Source organism: Meles meles, chromosome 6 (genome assembly GCF_922984935.1).
Source record: "Meles meles chromosome 6, mMelMel3.1 paternal haplotype, whole genome shotgun sequence".
Classification (NCBI taxonomy): Eukaryota; Metazoa; Chordata; class Mammalia; order Carnivora; family Mustelidae; genus Meles; species Meles meles.
This window is the reverse complement of record NC_060071.1, coordinates 51069301-51089272: the sequence shown is the minus strand read 5'-3', so window position 1 is coordinate 51089272 and position 19972 is coordinate 51069301. Positions and strand designations below refer to the sequence as shown.

Here is a 19972-nt window from a genome sequence, read left to right as displayed (position 1 = left end):
TCTGACAAGGAGCTGAGCTGGCGGCCAGTCACTCATCTGGGCCCCGCCCCCAGTCACCAGAAGTGGCCTCGCTGTGGCAGGAGCCTCAGTCTCTTGCCCAGAGTGGGAAGGAAATGAGGAGCGAGCTGGATGTCCTGTTTCCTCTCTTCCCACATAATTGCTTTGCAGGAAATAGTCCAATGTCCTGAGATGTCCCCATCCTTCCCTGCTGTCATCTTGCCTTTTACTTGCCCTGCCCATACCACCGCCCAACCTCAGGCCCCACCTTTCCTTGCAGGTGCTCCGAGGGTGCCCTTGAACTCCCGATGTCACCTCAAGGCCTCTCCTTCCCACCTGCTCACTGCCTCCCACCCCTCTGGCTGCCGGACCCAGCCCTCCTCTGACCCTCAGCCTCTTCCCCAACGTCCTCCCTCCCAGGGCACCCCAACAGTCCCTCTCTGGCCTTCCTTCCTCCTTGAGCTGGGTTTCCTTCTCCCAATTCATCCACTCCCAGGACTTTAGCCGGATCTCTGTCAGAGTTTCCAGGGTGAGATCCTACAGATGGTTGACAGGTTATGAGAGCGAAGTGCTTCCGCAGCGCTCAGATGCGGGGGTGAAAGGCTCCAACCCACAGGCCTCCCTTCCATAGGGCTGCTCAGAGGCCTTCCCACGTGTGTGCCCTGGGTGCCCAGGGCGGGGGGGCTTACGGCACAGGTTTCCAAACTCCGGTGATGACAAAACCCTGTCTCCCTGACCCCACTTTGGGAAAGGCTGCCCACATGCTAATGGCTTCCAAAGTCAGCAGGGCCAGGCCCGGCGTCTCTCCGGACGACTTGGTTGTGTCCTGGACACAGTTAGACGTCGGCCACTCATTGCCACCTTCCCGCCCAAGCCCATCCCAGCTCCTGGACGTCCTGCCTCACCAGCTTCCCAGTTAAAGTTGGTCAGTAATTACCTGCTGATTCAGGCCTGTGGCCTCTCTCAGTGACCCTCCCAGCCCCGCCACCATCGCCCCAAAGCATTCATCTTGGTCTCCTTCAGTTTAACAGCTTTCTAAGGGCTGGTTTTTCTTTTTAAATTTGGGGGGGCTGGGGTTTGGCCACCAGCCATTTCCTCTAGAGTTTAACTTCTATACAGTGGCCAGGTTAATCTTTATGAAGCTGTCATCTGATAACCAACCACCCTTCCCCCAGTGACTTCATTCGTAGGCAAGAAGGGAACCACTGAGTATAGCATTCAAGGCTCTTTGCTCAGTGCCCCACTGGATCACCAGCCTCATCTGCCCCCCTCATCCCAGCCAACCACAACAGTGGCTGTCCTCTGTGCTCCCCCTCCCCTTTCATGCCCTTCCCTGTGATGTCCTTCCCTCCTTCTCTGCCTCCCAGCATCCCATTTGTCCTTCCGGGGCCAGCTCACACCTGTCACCATGACTCTGAGGTCTTCCTACCTGATCTGGCGCTTTCCTCCTTGGCCTACACAGTTCCCCTTCTGCCTACTCCCTTGGGGTCTGGCACAATGCCTCACAGGGGGACAGAGAACCCTCCCACCACTCCCATCAGATTGTGAATGCCCACATGGACTCCCAGTATCTGCACATACTGGGAACACAGCAGACCTGACTGAATGAATTCCACGGGGACACAGGCCAGCCTAGAGGCAGGTCCGCACTGGGACGCCATCACTGTCTCCTTTAGACCCTCTGGCTATTTCCACTGCACCTACTTCTCATTTCATAATTACGTTTACTCCTGCCTTATTGATTCCCCACAAGGCCATAGTATCTTGATGGCAGGGTCTGTGAGTCCTCCTTGAACCCCCCGCCCCACCTGGACTGGCAGGAAGTTCCTGGGGCATCAACGAGGAAGGAAGAGACAGGCTGGTGGGCAGGGCTCCCACCCTGGCTCCTAAACCCAAGACCCGCCCTCAACGCCAATAAGTGCCCTTCTAGAGCTTTGTCCTGAGGAGGAGGTGAGGACGGGGGAGCTGGTCTAAACAACGCAGTGAGACCGTGTCCTGCTGCAGACAGAAGCACGTGCTCTGAATCCCAAAGGCCTGAGTTCGAAGCTTCTCCATTTACTTGGCAGGAGTGAGGTGACCAGCCTGCTCCTTGGCGTCCTAATCAGGCAAGTGAAGAATCATAGTACTGCCATCGTGTGCAGTGGTTACGAACCCTGGGTTAACACGCATGAAGCGCTCCAAACACTAAGTTGTCAAGAAATGTTTGCCATCATCATCACCTTCATCCTTCCCTTCCAGAGAGGATGCCTGGAGTCCGTGAGATTTTCTGGGTGGGGACGAAGCCAAGAGTTTTGAAAAGGTGAAGGAGGGGGGTGATTCTGGGGCCCTGCAAGTGGACAGGAAGCACTGATGTCTCACCACGAGTCCTGCCCCTGACTCATGAGCTGACTCGTCACACCCCCCCCCCCCGCCGCCACGAAGGTGTTCCCAGCACACCGGCACCCACTCTCCCTCCACCCGGCCTGGGAGCTGTTCCTGCCTTTGGAGAAATGACCGAAGCATTCTCAGCCCTCACACAAGGGGCCTGAGGAATGGGGCAGCAGAGAGGGAGAACTGAGTCAGTGGGACACCCCTGCCCCTGGTCCAAGTTCAAAAACCATCCTGTCGTCCTGGTCTACCCGAACTAGAAGGGAATTCCCAGCAAGCTACCACCTGGGACAGCTTTCATTCTGAACCACTGAGGCAGCACGGCTTCCGAGGCAAGGGTCTGCCTCAGGGTCTGCGGACTCACGGGGCTGCCTTGGCCAAGGGCCAGGGGAGTAAAACAGCCCCCAAATGAAATTTAAACCAGCTAACATCCAAAACTGGAAACCCAGAGTCGAGTTCAAGATCCTGGCCTTTAATTTCTCAAGTGTTAACACAGCTTCTAGCCTTCAGAGTTTGTTTTTAATAACTCAATCGGTCCTTTCACATCAGGAATGTGACCTTCCCTCCGCAAAGCCCAACACTCACAGTGATATTATTTTACAAAGATGTTAGAACAGATTCGCCCAAAGTCCCATTTCACACTGCCCACTTGTCAGCCTCTATGAAAGGGGTTTCAGGCATCTCCCGAGGTTCTAAATGCTTTTCTTCATCTGATGCTATCAGTCAAGGCCTGGAAACAACTGGGAATAAAAGCCAGACCAACCTCCACCCCATTCGTGGAACTTGGATATTAACTCTTTTCCCGAGCCACAAACCAAACCCTAGCAGTCAAGGCCCAAACGAAATCAAACTCACATTTTCCCAAGACTACCAGACCAGCGCATTAAAAAAAAACCAGCCCCTCAGTAAAGACAGAGTGGAAGTTCCATTTGCCCTGAGCCCTTCAGCAGGCCCCACGCAGGAGCGGAGGGGCGCTCCTGGAGCCCAGAAGCCGCCCTCACACAGAAATCATGGTCCACCTGCTCCAAAACATCAGGAGACAAGGCAAGAGGAGAGAGGGGGCATCTAAATATGGAAATGCCTTTACAAAGGAACAAGAAGAATGAAAAAAAAAAATGGGTGGACAACTGTGATCACCTCTGGTGAGGCACTAATACAGACCCCTGATCCACAAACGTTGGAAGGACCATAACAAAACAAGAACAGTGTCGGAGGGTGAGGGGATGAGGGGCAACTGTGCTCACCCTTCCCTCACCCCCAACTTCCTTATATCTCACTGTTTCAAATAAAAGGCACATGGGCTGCTTGGGTGGCTAAGCCAGTTGAGGATCTGCCTTCGGCTCTGGTCATGATCCCGGGGTCCTGGGATCGAGCCCCACATCAGGCTCTCTGCTCAGTGGGGGAGTCTGCTTCTCCCTCTGCCCCCCCACCCTGCTTGTGTTTTCTGCCTCTTTTCTGACAAATAAATATTCTTTTAAACCCTAAACTTAAAAAAAAAAAAACTAACTAAAAAGTATATAATTATAAGACGAAATACTAGGATAAAAGCCTAAGTCTCTCTTGAAACCAGTCAACAGAAGTCGGGGCCAGAGTCCACATGGCCGTCCGTGGCTTTGCATCAAACCACACACAAGTGCTTGGCTGACCACAGCTTCTCGGCTCCTGAGCACAAGGTTTGGGGGATTTTCATTCACTCACGTCTGACAGCCACTCAGGGGAAATACAAACCCAGCACATGGTCACCTTTTTCCTGCCACCACTGCTCTCAGGTTACTCTGTTCCGTGGGTGACCCCAGAATCACTGTAACCAGAAACCTGATGGGCTGAGCTCAGCTGATGGTGGGGGTGGGGCGGGGGTGGGGGAGAGAGCCTCGCGCTCAGGGCCCCCTCCCCACACCAGCCTCCAGCCAGGGCTGCTGCTAGACGGGGAGATACTTACCCAAATTATTATGCGCTGGGGACATCGGATTCGGGGATAGGTTTGGAGAACCTGCGAGGTGAGACACAGTCATGAGAACTAATAGAACTTGACTTGGAGAGCCGAATTACTGAATGCCTGCTCAAGTCCTTGGGTCCCAGTATTTACCTGTGGCACAAACAGATAATCGGATAACCTCAGAGGTTTCTCCCAGGACTCAATGGTGTGAGAGTCCTGCCCAAGCCCACAGCGCAGGGCCCGGAGCTCCCCTGCAGCTATACCCCCAGGCAAACGAGACTGGCAGGGAAGGCCCTCTCCCCAGCTTTGCTCAAAGGCCAGGGCAGCAAAGCCTCAACCTCCTGCACAGCAAGGCCTGCAGCTGTCCGTCCCAAATGCAGCCCATTCCCGGGTCTCAGGAAACGCAGCAAGCTGCCTCAGAAATCCCACAGACCTCCAACCAGAGTGACATCCGACGTGAGGCATGACGGTACCTGGGGAACAATGTCTGAACCTACCCAGTTCTTCCTGTCCTGCTCCCTTCTCTCCACCAGAACAGAGAAAACCGAATGGCATCAGACAACCCAGCGGCGCCTCTCCCCAGAGCAACTTGGCTCATCCCGGTGTCCCTGCCCCCAACCTGGAACAGCCTGTGGGAGGCACAGCCCCCCACCACCCGCCAGTCCGCCTGCAGAGGTGCCTTGAGCTGATAAAGGGGGCCTGTTCCTGCTCCCCAACCCGGCTGTAACCTCCCCGAGGGTGAGGGAGGAGCCACGGGGTTCTTTTTCTCCTCCAGAACCCAATCCATCAGGGGATGTGGAAGAGCCCGGGAAGAGGCAGAGTTTCCAAACTGGCCCCGGAGTCCAGGCCTGCGCCCAATGTATCAGCTGTGGGGTTTTACCAAAGTGGTTTAACCTCTTTGAGCTCCGATTTTTCCACCCCTTCAGGTATAAAATGCGGATAATAGCATCCACCGTGCGATCTGCAGACGTGGAGGGCGGTCGTGCACATACAAATGGCTGCCCCGTGACTGGCACACGGTGGGCGCTCCGTAAATGCTTCCCTGTTTTGTGGCAGCCCCAACCAAGGCGGCCTGGGGAAAGCCTCGCCTGGAAGGGCCCGTGTGCGTGTCCCCGGGGGGCACAGGGCCGGAAAAGGTGGTCCTCAGGCCCCAACTAACACACTATCACATCTCAGCTGCCAAGATAGCAACTTGACTGGTTTCCACATGGACGTCGAGTGGAGGGAGAACAGAGGATAAGCCAGAGACCCCACCCACGGCCTGGGGGTCCCTGAAGCCCAATGTCCACCTCTGACAGAGGACGGGCGCCCCCAATAGGGCCCCGCAGGTACACTGATTGCGGGGAGAGGAGGAAAGAGAGGCGGACAGACAATGGGGCAGAAAGGAGGGCAGGGAGGGGCCGAGAAACGAGAGCTGAGGGGGCAAAGGGGCAGGTTGCTCATTCGGTGCCCGGACCCCCTCCTTCGGCCTGTTTTCTTTGACAACCGTAATCATTCCGCGCACAGGAAGAAAAGCAAGGAGGGGAGAGAAAGGAGCAAGGAGCCACGTGGAGAGATGCAGCTCAGCCGACGCCCCGCGCCAGCATCTCAGAGCCACGAGTTTGCAGCAGCCGCTCGGCACCGAGTACACGAGGTTTTCGGCGCATTCCCACTGGGTCGGCCCTGTCCACCACTCAAGGGGGGTGTGCGCTATCCACCACGTGCCACGATGGGCACATCTCTTTCGTGCTTCTTGTGGGAATCGCACACCCTCCCCTGGGCCGCATGCAAGGGCTGCCGGCTCTGTCTCCCACCATGGCTCTGCGTGGACCCGGCATGCCCGCTCTTGTCGGGACAGACACCTGCTCGGCTCCCTGCTCCTCCTCACCCGACCACACACCCGGCGAGTGAACAGTCTATGTGGCTGGCAGGTGGGCTTCGGTTCCGGGAGCCAATTTGGTCCCATAACAAATGACACAGGACATCTGGAGACAGAGGGGCTGGGCAGTGGGGCTGGGTCCCTCTTGATAGGAACACCTAAATCACGTTTGGTCACTAGACACAGATCCCCCAGCAAAGACCCTGCCTCTGCACGGGCTCTCCCGATCTTGGTTGATGGAGCCCACGCCCGCCAGCCAACTGCCAGAAACACCTCATGGGGGTTGGGGGGGCAGGCAGACTCTGCCTACAGCCCAAGGGGACTCCTGCCCACTCCCAAGCCCCGAATGACTGTCCTCCCGCCTCTCCCTGCTCTCCAGCCACACTGAGCTCTCCTCGTCCCAGGAAGGCACCAGGCTGTCCTGTCCACGTGCCCCAGGACTCTGCCTGGCATACCCTTTGCCTGCCCCAATGGCTTGGCCAACACCTGCCCAGTTCCAAGACTCAACTCAAGAGACACCTACCCTGGGGCGCCTGGGTGGCTCAGCGGGTTAAGCCTTTGCCTTCAGCTCAGGTCATGATCTCAGGGTCCTGGGATCAAGCCCCACATCGGGCTCTCTGCTCAGCAGGGAGCCAGCTTCCCCCTCTCCGCCTCCCTCTCTGCCTACCTGTGATCACTCTCTGTCAAATAAATAAATAAAATCTTTTAAAAAAGAGAGAGAGAGAGAGACCTACACTGTGAGGCACTGTAAGGCACTGCTCTGCCCCCAGGGCCTCCCCCCTTGTGCCCCACGCCCTAGGGGCACAAGGCAGATCACTTCCCGCTGTCTCCCTCTCAGGTTGGGAGCAGCTCAGGCTCACTCCTCTATCCCCAGCACCCCAGAACACAGAGGTTGCTCTGTAAATGCCTGAGAGAGGGCTGGAGGGATAGAGGGATAGAGGAGAGGCAGGCACTTGGACAGGATTAAGACTGACCTGCATCCATGCTGTGGTTCATCTGGTGGTCACTGGTCTCTCCATCTTCACTCAGGTAGCCAGGGGGTGGGGTTTCTGGGAATCAGAAAGAAGGTGGATCATTAAACAGCCTCCAGTGTTTGGCTTGGAGAACCCCACTACACGCATGACACAGTCACGCCACTCTGCCCGCGGCAGGTGCTGCAGGAACTCAGCCCCAGGGCAAGGGCACCGTCTCCTGGATCCTTCGATCATCACGTCCTTTCGCGACCCCTGGCTCCTCATCTGAATGGGGATCACCTCTGTTCACGCGGCCCTGACTCCATTGCAAGACTGCAATGCTTGTTCCAAGAGCCTCGGCCAGACTCAGTGCTCTCCACCCTGGAAGGTCAGGTGTAAACCCACCCCTCCAAGGAGGCCGTGGACTTCCCTCAGCCTTGCCCATCTCTGTCCTCCCAAGGGCAACCGTCTTATGGTGCCCTTTGGCTCTGCTGTCTACTCCTGCAGGGACACCTTGGTCTTGATCACGCCTCTAGGGGCGGTCCTGGCCTCCTTGGGTGGCTGCAAGTTCACTGACAGCAATGACTGTGATTCTACTTCTCTGACTGACCCTGGGCCATGACTGAGCTTTCTAAGGTTTGCTCAGTGAACACAGTGACCTACCGCCAGGGACCAGAGCCACCTGTGAAGGACCTGGAAAGGCTGGGTCTGTAAAGGGGTCTCTTAGAACGCTCTGCCCCAGCGCACAGGCCTGTGGTCAACCTCAGCACCGCGCAAACTCACTCAGGGTGAGAGGCTCCCTCCAACCAGAGCGCTCTTGCTCTCAGAAAAGCAGGCGGCGGGATTCCTGCCATTGGGACCAGCCCAAGCACCGCCAAGCAGTTTTCCTGGACGCCCCAGGGCTGGTGATTCACACCTTATTTGCATGTAAATGAGGGGCTTCTAAAAACATTTGCACTCTGACAGCTGAGCCCACTTTCTCCCCCAGCAGTAAAAACTCCAGCGGGCAGCAGCTCCCGCCCAGGCTGCAGTCCCCTCACCAGGCTTACTTACTTAGGGCCCCGGTTCTCCGCACTGGCCGCCCGGCCCTCGGCTCCCCCACGGCTCTGCAGGCCCCCAGACCGTCGGGGGATCCTGCCCAAACTCCAGCCTCGGCCGCGAGGGCGGTGAGAGAAACACAGCGTTGCTATTTCCGCTTCCAAAATAAATGACTGCACCGAGCCCGGGCGGAAGGGTCACGCCGCCGCTCCTCCGTGCCAAGAAAAGCATCATTAGTGAGCGGGGAGCCAAGGCCACGGGTCCTCTCCCAACGGGTGTGCGGTTCTGAGTCAGGGGCCCTTGGGCCAGCGCTGTGTGCAGGAGGGACGGGGCTGAGGGGGGCCAGGAGAGCCGCGGGGGGTAGTTGTGGGGACGGGAGGCGGGGCCCCTGGTGGCCTACACACCCTGGCGCCTACCTGGAATATTGCTCTGGGGCTCGATGCCCGCGGGGAAGTTCGTGTTCTCGGGGATGGAATGGCTGTAGTCGTCCAGCGGGGGGAACTCGGCCGGGATCTCTGTGTGGCGTGGGACCAGCACAGGAGGTAGAACTGTCCAGAAGAGCAGAGGCGGGTCAGTATCAAGGCCGGGCTGGCACCAAAGCCCTCCTAGCACCGCTGGCCCACAGGCACGGTGGACCCGCCCCCTTCCCAGGAAGGGGAAGGAGGCACCCGGCAGATAGCTGCAGACTCCCTGAGCGGACAGCTACAGACCCCTGGAATGGGGGTGCCTACCTGGGGTCTCTACCCTCTGATAGTGGTAGGGATTCACGCAGACCTCGTCCTTCTTCATGTTGAAGGCGAACTCACACAGCTCCATGGCCCGCAGCTCGTGGTGGCTGTGCAGGTCGGGCCATCGCCACAGGCGGCAGTAGATGACATGGGGGAGCCCCTTCCGATGGGACACCTGCAGGCGGCCATCCAGGGACCTGTGCACACGGGGCAAAGAGAACAGCGGAGTGGATTGGGCTGACGTTCTCCCTGACATCGGCCCGCACCACTGCTCCTGGAAGCTAGCTGGCCCAGCCTCAGGAAGCCCCCCCACCCACCCCATTTCTCAGAGCTACACAGGGCCTCAGGATCAGAAAATCCTGTTAGGGCTGGCAGGGATCCCAGGAGAGGAACACAGAGGCCCACCAAGGAAGGCCAAGGGCCTCCCTAGGCTGGGCTGGCAGGGTGGACCTTGACCTCACCAAGCCGTGGGGTGAGTTCTCAGCCCTGGCCCCCCCCCCATAGGAATGGAATGGTGCTTGACTCATGCTCTGAGCAGGTCCACCAGCCGGGCCGAGGTGTGCAGAGGGGCTCAGGCCTGAGCAAGAAAACGGGAGTACTTGAGGTATGTGCACACGTGAGGACCACAGGGACGCAGAAGTGACGAAGCACAGGCCGCATCTAACCCCTCCCAACATGCAGCCCCTCCCCCCACATCAGAAAAAAAAAGGGGCAAAACTGCTCTCCCTTCCAGCTGCTATTTGTGAAGAGCTGGGAAGGGAAAGAGGGCACTCGAAGGGAATTTCAAAAGGTAAGAGCCTACAGCGGCAATCTCTCAGGAACCCCTTTCTGGTTGAGGGTGTCACCCAGGTGTCTCTGTTCACAGAGCGCTCCTAGTTCAGAGCCAAGGCCTGAGGGCTGCAGCTGGAGCTGAGGAGAAAGAGAGCCTCCAGATCTACAACAGGCTGAGTTCTGCAACTGTCCCCGGCCTGACTGGACGAAACACCACAGCCAAGGGGACTTTCCCTGTGCAAACAATGTCTTCTGTGGTGACCCGATGCCCCCACCTCTCAGGCCAGGCCAAAGCGTGGGCCCTGACCAGCGGCACGGGGCCACAGAAGTGGGTTAAAAGGAAGACTCTCAGAGGCTTCCCCAACCTACTAAGTCGGATTCTTCCTCTTCATAAACCCCCCAGTGAAGTGCATGAGAAGAAGGCAGAGCAGGGGCGCCGGGCCTGCCTGCTGGGAGCCCGGGAGTGGCAGGCACAATCGTGGCCAAGAGGAAGGCAGGGACATGGGAGGCTTCAGAAGATAATGCCCAGTGTCATACAGGAGAGGAGATCCTGTTCACACAGTCCTCTAACAAACCTTTTATGAGCTCCTACTACGTGTGGCATGAGGGACACAGTGGGGTGGGAAGAGATGTCACTCTTGAGCCAAACACCACAGAGTGGTCCCCAATCCCATGAGCCTCCAGTCCAATGGACAAGACAAATATTAATAAAATCATTCTATGCAGCTACAATCACCAACCGTACAAGAATTCTGAAGGAAAAGTGCAGGGAACACATGACCCCGGGGACCTTGTTTTACTAAAGGGCTGGACAGGGAGCCTCTGGGGTGGAGATGCTTGGCCTGAAAGTCCAAAGGACAAGGAAAACTAACCAGGCAAAGGTGCATGGGAGGAGGGCGTTCCATGTAAGGGGAAGGTCATGTGCAAAGGCCCTGTGATGGTGGAAATTATGGTAAGGAGGGAGAACAGAAAGAAGGCGGGAGTGACTGGGGAGGAGAGAGGGAGAGAACTAGGTGTAAGAGGAGGTAGGGGAGAGGGCAGGGCTGGCCTTGCAGGGCCTTGGGAGCCATAATAAAAGGTTCTACCTTTTTCCTAAAAGCCAAGGAAGTCCCTGAGGTGTTTAGCTGAGATGTTTTCAGCACACGTGTGTGTGCACGAGACTGGCTCCGTGAGGCTCTGGCAGCCCAGACTAGACCAGGGGCCGTGGGAGTGGACAGTGACTTGGAGGTACATGTGAATAAAGAGGTACATGGTAGGATGACTCTCCCTACAGGGAGGCCCAGTCTAGGATCCCACCGCTCAGTGGGTGCAACTGTCCTTAACAGCTGGGTGGGGCCAGTGGAGAAGTGTTCACAAGCTCTCCCTGCCCTCCACTGAGGGCACCCATTTGCCTGGCTAAACAGAATCCAAGGGCAAGCCGTGAGGGAGGGCTGAGCCTGACGCAACCAGAAGCACCAACCGAAGGGAAAGAAACAGAAATCCAATCAAACTCTCTAAGCCCCTGGCCTGGGAATGGGGAAGGGACAAAGGTCAGAGCAAGACTTAGTTACAGGGACTGACAAGTGGCTGCTGACGAAGGGCATCTCCAAGGATATAATTACCTCCCTCCCGTGGGGCCCGAAGCAAGGAGCCCCTCCAGCCAAAAAACAGTAATTACCAGGCAGAGCAAGAGAGGACAGCCTGGGACTCACCCCCCCCCCACCGCCCCCACCGCCCCCACCGGCAGAGAAGGAAGACTACAGGATATGGAGTCATGCGACCTGGGGTCAACAGGAGGCTCTTCTCTCCCAGCTGGGAGACCCTGGGCAAGTCATGAGGTCTCTGGGACTCTCAGCTACTTCATCTGGAAAATCTAAATCCCCTGCCCCCACACCCCCCACAGCTCAGTGTCCACTAGAAGCACTAGTGGTCTCTCTCTACGGGACAGCAGCCGTGGGGCAATGGGGTGAGTGACCAGGCTGTGGAGGAGAGAAAGGGAGGGTGGGAAGGGATGAGTGGGGACAGGATTACTCAGCTGCTCCCATTCTCTTGCAAAGCCACCGAGTGCCTGCAGATGAGGACAGCAGCCACGGGCACTCGGTGTTTGAAAAAAGCCAGAGCTAAGAGCCAGCTGGACACCGTGTGGCCTCTTCCGGGGGCGGCCCTGGAGAAAGGCTCAGGTAGGCAGTGAGGGAGGGCTGGGGCTCTGGAGGGGGCCCCTCAGCCCCCACCCAGCTGATTGAAGGGGATGACACTCTTGTTTTAAAGCTAACAATAGCACAGGGCAAGAGCAGGGGCGGTGGGGGGTAACACAAGAGAAGTGTCTCGGTTTCCATGGGGCGGACGGCCCTAGAAAGTGAGCACGAGCCGAAACTCCTGGCAACTCTGTATCTGGGCCAGAGCCTTTAGGAAGGGAAGGGGGAGGGGACAGGATGCTCTGGGCGCGCCTGAGAAGGACAGACCCTCACACACAGCCCTGACATCAGAAACCCCCAGAACCAGGACACTCGTGGCTGGCAGCTCACTCCCCAGAGACAGGACGGGACCCAGGACCTCACGCCTGTTCGGGGACCTGTGAGGGGGAAAAGGGCACAGAGAGGGCACACATGGGATGGCCACGCAGACGTGCAGCTCTGACATGATACAGGTGACGGGGCCAATGTCTGCGTGTGAGGCGGGCTGCGATGGGTCGCTACAGGTTTCTGCCGCTGAGGGAAAGGAAGGGGCATTGAGGTGGCAAAGGAGGACAGGTGCACTGCACTTGTAGGTCGAGAACCTCAGTCTGCTCGTCCCCCAGCATTTCATGGCTGTTTCCTCTCAAAGATAAAGTGCTTGGCTGCTTCCCAAAGCATTATGGCATAGAAGGCTCCAGGCAGAGAGGAAAGACGGGGGAGAAAGGAGGAGAGGCAGTGAAGCGGAAGGGGTATGGGAGTGGATAGAAGAAGGTAGTGCAGGGAAGGAAGAGAGGGGAAAGGGAGGGGTGAGGAACGGATGAAGGGGGGAGGGAAGGGAAGAAATGTCCTTCCATCACCTACAACAAGCTGAAAGAATGCGTCTACCTCTGTCCTGCCCAAGACAGCCGGTAGGAGAAGCGCGCAAACTCACTCAGAGCCGGCCAAGTAGGAACCGACTTTGGAGTGGAGTGAGCGGAAACCAAGGCGCCTCTCAGAGGAATCCAACAAAAGGGATTCCATTTGCGCCTCAGAACCTGGGGAAGACTTGGGAACTGGGGGCACCATGCACTTCTCAAGATGAGGCCAAAAACAGGAGGATACCCTGAAAGTCTATGGAAGAGATGGGCAGGTCAGCTTGCCTCCCTGAGCCCCCCAACTAGTGAGAAACAGGTCTGCTCTCTGCAGAAAATGACCTGGAGAGCAGGGCTCCAGATGGGACCACGACAGCACAGCTAGGGTCAGGCGAGGGCTGGAAACAGGATGTTGTCCACCGTTTCTTACTGACGCGGTACCCAGGATTGTGACAGGCAGGCGCGTCCCCCCCTCCCCCCACCCACTGGAGACATTAAATAGCCCAGCCCGCAAGACACACAGTACTGACATTTGGGGAACCCCCAACAAAATGGCCCTGTTCCTGCCAGCTCACTCTACAGGGGGTTCACCTGCCAATGCCAAACACAGAGCATTCAATCTGCTTTTTACTGCTTCACTCGTAAATACGAACGCACAGCCAGAAGCCTCAACCATTTAAAGAAAGCCTCCAACAGGAGGCACAGGGACCGAAGTAAGTGGGGGAGAAAAAGGAAGTCTCAGACAACGCAGGGAGCAGAGAACCTTTCAAACAAAATGAAACGAAAACTACTCTCAGGGAGACAAGATATTATAATCCTAAAACCGGAACATTTACAAACTATTATAAAAAACACTTAGAGGGGCGCCTGGGTGGCTCGGTTGGTTAAGCATGCAGCTCTTGATTTTGGCTCAGGTCATGATCTCATGGGCTATGGGATCGAGCCCCGTGTTGGGCTCTGTGCTGGGTGTGGAGTCTGATGGGATTCTTTCCCTCTACCCATCCCTCTCCATATGCCCTACACTGTTCAAAACCAAAACCAAACCAAAAAAAAAAACAAAAAAACAACAAAAAAGCCCTCTTGGAAATAATAATCTAATAATAAATAAATAATAAAAATAAGTTTAAAATTGTGGAAAGACCTGAATTTTTCAATTATACACATGATTTACCAGTTTTTAGAAATCAAGGAAAGCCCAGTAACCAAGGCAGTGTGATAATGGCAAACCACTGAGAAACACATCAACGGAGCCTAACGGAGCCCAGGAATAGTCACGTGTAAATGGACAGCTGATGTTCAACAAAGGACCAAAGACCATTTAGTAGAGACAGGATTGTCTGTTCAACAAAGAGTGCCAGGACGACTGGATATCCGTATGTAAGACAAATGACGCTCAACCCACACCTTGCACCCTATACAAAAATTAATGGAGATGGGTTCTAATACAGAGCCTGAAACTACAACCACAGGAGGGAATCTTTGTGGCCTTGGGCCAGGTCCATGTGGCTCAGACACCACCATGTCCAAAGCATATTCTGCTAAAAAAACAAAGCTCACCAATCGGACTGTCATCAAAATGTAAGCTCCTGGTCTTTGCACAACATTGCTAAGAGAATAAAAAGCCCCAAGTTGGGAGGAAATATCTGCAAAGCCTCCATCTGACAAAGGACCTGCTTCTGGAATAGATCAAGAACCCCGAAAACTCAGTATTAAGAAAACAAACAACCTGACTATAAAAACAAAAACACGTAGAGGGATTGAACAGACACGCCACAAAAAGATATAAAGATGGTAAATGAGGCACAAGAAATGATGCTCAACATCACTAGTCATTAGGGAAGTGCAAATTGAAACCACGATGAGACACCCCTTCGTAATTGTCCGAACGGCTACAATTAAGGGCCGGGCCACAGGCTGGTGAGGGCAGGGAGCGCCTCGTGCTGCAGACGTTGCTGGTGGACATAGATCATGGTGTAACTACTTTGGAAAAACAGTTTGGAAGTCAAAATAGTTCCTCAAAAGTTCAAAACATCAACTTCCCACACGATCCTCCCATCCCACTAAGTGCTTCCTCTCCCAGGAGAAGTGAAAGCATCTGTCCATCAGGAGACTTGTGTGTGAATGTTCCCAGCCGCGTTACCAGTAAGAGCCCCGAACTGGAAGTCACCCCGTGTTTCTCAACAGGTGAACGGACAGACGGACCGGGATCTATCCATGCCTAGGAACGCTCCTCAGCTGTAAAAACGATCGATACACCCAACACAGACCAGTCTAAAAACAGTTTTGCCGAGCGAAAGAAGCCAGCCAGGACTCGGTTTCTGCCACATGACGGAGTAACTTAAAGGAAACATGCCAGCTTCTCCAGAGTGACAGAAAGCAGATCAGCGGTGGCCTGGGGGTGGGGCAAAGGGACAGGAGTGGGGGCAGATTAGGGGCTAAAGGTTATGTGGACTATTTTTACAGCATGGGCGGCTTCACAGGTGTAGACAGATGGCAACATTTCTCAAGTTGTTCACTTTAAATACATGCAGTTTGCTGTACGTCGATTACACCATTATTCAAAAAAAAAAAAAAGAAAGAAAGACAAGGCAAGAGCTTTGGGGCTTTGGACTTGGATAAACCTGGATTCAAAGACTGTGCTCGAGGACTGTATAAACTTTATCAAATTGCTTCAGGTCTTGGTCTTAATTTTTTACCACCAGATATGTAAACCCCTTCAATCGATTGCCAGAAAGATCCATGGATCCTCGGTGCAGAAAGCCTTTGGCAGAGAGTTGGACACAATCAATGTGTCCTACTGTCACTATTGTTTTCAGCTCTTGTTACTTCGATTGCTGGGACAGTGCCTGGTGAAGTGCATAGGAGGGCGCTCAGAAACCCCAGCCCCCTTCCCGGCTTGGACACCCGGGTCCATGGCTTCGTTTAGCCTAGTGCTGCTGATGTCTGCAAGTCCTCTGTGCTCCTCTGCTCAGAGCAGCACCCCCACAGTGCTGTGCAGGGAGTAGGGAGGCCGCAGGGTGGAGGGGAGGGGGCAGAGCGGCTCAGGCCAGGCTTGTGAGGACGGTACACCGTTATGATATCCGAGATGCCAGACTCCTCGCCTAGGATCACACAGCAGTCTGCATCAGGCTGCCGCTAAAAACCAGCCTTCTTGGCTGCCAGGCTGCGCCCCGATGGCGGGAAGACGGTCAGACTCTCCAACTCACGAGCACATGACCACCGGCCTGGCTTGGCAGGATTTTCCAGAAGTCATCTGGTCCATGCCCCTGCTTCAGGGCCATTCACTTCTTCTCAGGCATTGGCTGCTACTCCTCTTGGTTCAGAGTCTGGGCTGCCCAGAACCAGCCCTGGCAGTGTTACTTTGTCCCATTCCCTCCGTCGCACTCGAAATCCTCCCTGATGCTTACCGCAGTCAGAACAGTGAATCAGGCGTTTCAGCTGCTGGATCTGATTTAGCTGATGTGTCCCGTATACACCCTCCCGAGCTCACGGGGCACTGGTCCCATGTTAGGTAAATCCAATAAATAGGTCTTAATTCCGAGCTGATGTTACATCATGAACATGCTCTGTTGCAAAAGAGGGTCTATTTACGACCCACTCTTCCCCCTGACCCAGCCCTTCCTTGTAGCCCAAAACCAGTGGCTGAGGCTGAGAGCACTGTCCCAGGAGCTGACCTCCGGGCCTCGTCCCCATTTATGACGGAGATCTCTTCCCACACCCAGTGGCTTCCTGATGAGAGACCTCCAAGTCTTCCTCCAGCAACCCTCTCCAGCTCCCCTGACAGAGGTTTTAATCCTTAAATATATTCTTCACCAGCCGAACCATTTCCTGTGGCAGGAAATTAGGTTTCCTCCCATTGGCTCCAAGTGGGACCCGTGAAGTGTCCCAAAATGGTGGTGGGAGCCAGAGCCAAGGATGTGGACGTGCCAGAGCCCAGAGCTGACGGCAAGGCAGAGTCTGCCAGAGTGCTCCTGGGGGACAGGGTGGGACTGGGCCCACTGCCTGCCACGGGCCATTCACAGCCTCTGTCACCAGTGATCTGCAATCCACGGCCACTTGGGAGCCCCCACAAAGTACGGGAGAATTTGGACATGGGGGTCCCGCAAAAGACTGGGAGCACAGCACATAAGTTCCAGAAACATGCCAAGATCGATTCCGCACGAGCTGTGAGCCAGGTACACTGCTATTATGTGAGAATACAAAATATGGCAACACCCCGGGTCTGCCCAGCCTCCACCTAGCTCGGAAGTGAAGGGGCTTGTCCAAGTCCTGTACCTGCACAGGACGGACCCGGGATTCAAACCCAGGCCAGAGCTGAGAAGTTCAGGAGAGGGAGGGTAAACGGGGCTTTTTCTTCTATTCTACACTTGCATGCCTCTCAGGGAAACGGGCCTCTTACCAACCAGCAAATACTGACCGCATACCTCCCACAGGCCAGGCAGCAGCCAAACAAGTGAACAAAAAGTAGATTTGTTAACACTATCCTAATTCAGTCAAAATCGATTTTGTTTAACACACGCGATACTAACCTTTCCAGCTTCTTCCAGAGATAAGCTTGCTTTCTTTGACCTGCCTCTTGAGTCGCGACAGTAACACCAGTGACAGAAGTTACCACTGCTACTGCTGTATGCCAGGCACCGTGCTGGTCTCAGAGTGAGTTAGCCACCTTCTCTGTACCCATGCCCTTAGCTAGATGGCTCCACTGCTCCTCCTCCCACGGGCATAGTGTACTTCCTAGGCCCTTGACTTTGGGCTCGGCTATGGACTAGCTTTGGCCCAGGGAACATGAGCAAAAAGGTCAAGAGCCATTGTGCGCTTCTGCTTGTCTTCTTCTACCTTGCTTCAAGAAGAGCTTCCCCCAGAGAAGCTGCTGCCCCCCACCTGGGCCCAGGCTCTCACATGGGGGGAGCAGACTGAGCCAAACCTGCACAAGGCGCCAAGCCCAGGTGAGCCACAGAAGCCCACGTCAGCACCAAGATGGCTGTTTTGACCTAAGCTTCGGGAGTGTTTGTTACTCAACGCTAGCAGACTGATGCGCCACCACCGGTCTTTCCAGCTACTCCTGCGGGTATCCTTATCATCACATCCTGATGGAGAAACAGAGCACGGACAAGGTTTCCCAACTTTGCTAAAGCCCCGGGGTTAATACAAGTGAAGTCAGATAATGTGACACTCTTCCGTAACGCTAAATGGGGGCATCATGGCTATTTCCTGACCTTGAAGAAGTCGTAACCATCTCAGAAGGACTTCATTTTTATTTGTGGAGGACAACCTTCTCTAGGCTTCTCTAGGCTTTCAGAGCCCATTTGTATTAAATGGGAACTTACCACAATTTCTCAACTACTGCTCATTTTTTGAAGTGGTTCAACTAGCCCATTAACCACAAACCCAAACCTTTGGTACCCACGGCATCTCAATCTATTCTCTACCTTTACACCCCCCCCCCAAATCTGCTATATCTTAGTGTAGGAAAAAGAGCTTATTTCCCATCTTGGGGTTACCAGTTAATACCACAAACCCACACCCACACTTCCCTGAACATAGATGCTGCGGCTGACAGGTCGGGTCCATGTGCTCTGACCGTGCACTGCATTCCCCTCCCACACTAGTGGGATGAGGCCTCCCCTTCCTCCCTTCGACGACAACCTAGCCAGCCATGAACTACGGGTCCACTCACATGCAATCTTTACACTTTTCTTGAGCTTTGCCGTCTATGTGGGTTTTCTTTTTGTTTTGTTTTCCTGGTACAAACTAAAAGCAAGGCTTGAGTGACTTGAGCTTTGGGTTCGGTGCTCACTCAGCAGACCATCCAAGAAGGCAGAAAACATTCTGGACTCTTCACAAGGCCCCGATCACTGGTTCCATTAGGCCTTTGGGCCAGAGTGGAATGCCCAAGAGCCCTGCTCTCTGCTGCTCCTTACCACGCCAACATCAGAACACGCTTTCCTCTCTTCTGTGCCACGGACAGCCCCAGAAACTCTGTGAGAGCGCAGCAAATGCAAAAATCCCAGAAAAGCCTGCTGCTGAGAGAGTCAATGGATTTGGGGGTCCACCCAGGATCCATTCCCTTTGACAAACACAGCTGAAATCAAAGCATCCTTTGTTCTGGGCAGAATTTCTGCCTGGGAATTGGGGGGGGGTGGTTTATGCAGAGTCTCCTGGCTGTGGGGGAAAAAGCACAGAGGCCCAACATTCAGGGAACAATGTGTCCCAGGTCAGCTAAAAATCTGAAAACCCACTGTGGAGAATTACCCACAGCTGGGGCTTGAGAGTGATCTTGTCCAATCCCTTCTTCTGGTGGCTGAGGACACAGAATGGTGGACTGAGCATCTCCAGGCCACCCAGCAAATGAACAAAGAGTGAGGCATTTTCCCCAAGCAGGGTTTTCCTGGAGCCAGGCTCCCAGCTAATACACTGATGAAGTCTGTAACATGTACGATTCTACTTTCCCACCCTGGGAATTCCAGCACAGTGAAATGTTCTTTGTTGTACTGCATCTGAAGGGGCCCGACAGTCTCCCTCTTCGGGAGGACTCATATTCAAACACAGGACTGAGCCAAGGCTGACTCCAGTGAAGACAGGATTCTGTCTTACCATGGCAACTTGAGAAGGCTTAAAATCACATGAACGTAAAAAAGCTACCAACAAACCAAGAAAATCGCGCTGTCTGCTGAATACACCGTTCCCAGACATGTCCAAAGTTGTCTTGGATGGAGTTTAAAGAAAAATTTCTGACATCAGCCTGTCCTTGTCGTTTGGGGCCATCAAGGAGGAAGCTGGCTTGGTGAAGTGTGCGCTGGGGTGGGTTCTGGATAACTGAGGTTTCGCTATGAGCTCTGCCACACGGACCACACGTTCTTGCCCGGTTTCGTGTGTTCTCAGCAAGTTCTGAAAGTAGAAGCCTGTTTTTGAACATTCCACTTTAGACTGGTCTGGGAGGAGCTCAACACAGGATTTCACAACCCTCCACACCACTTCCACCAAGGACAACTCAATTTCCGTCAGAACCTGCAAATGGGCAACATCCGCTGCTTCAGGCTGTCAAATTTGGTGACCGCCCCATAAAGGCCCAGGCCTGGGCCCCCTGTGCCTTGCCCCAGCGTGGCAGCTAGCCTCCTCTTCACGTCTCCGCCCCATATGTAGGGTCCCCCCTCTCCCTGCTAGCCTGCTGGGGCAGGCTGCTTGGGTCCAGGACGAGGCCCGCAGGCAGATGAGCCCTGACAGTGAGCCCCAGAGGTTGAGAGAACCTTCTGGGCAGACCCTCAAGGCAGGAACACCTCATCCTGCCATCTGCAAGGGGCTGGACCCAGTGGGAAACAC

At 54.9% G+C, this 19972-nt stretch overlaps 1 protein-coding gene across 4 annotated transcripts in view; it reads right to left on the bottom strand.

Annotated features, from left to right (window-relative positions):
- The window catches only part of SMAD3 (SMAD family member 3), a 117554-nt gene that overhangs the window by 16882 nt on the left and 80700 nt on the right, over positions 1-19972 (bottom strand). For all 4 annotated transcript variants that reach the window (XR_006818853.1, XM_046010202.1, XM_046010204.1 and 1 more), the window contains exons 2-5: positions 8881-9074; positions 8566-8697; positions 7133-7207; positions 4304-4354 (exon numbers count right to left, since the gene is read on the bottom strand). Coding sequence is in view for 3 of the 4 variants with exons in the window: in XM_046010202.1 (XP_045866158.1) it covers positions 4304-4354; positions 7133-7207; positions 8566-8697; positions 8881-9074 (452 nt within the window). In the remaining variant the exon portion in view is untranslated. The remainder of the gene's footprint in view (positions 1-4303; positions 4355-7132; positions 7208-8565; positions 8698-8880; positions 9075-19972) is intronic.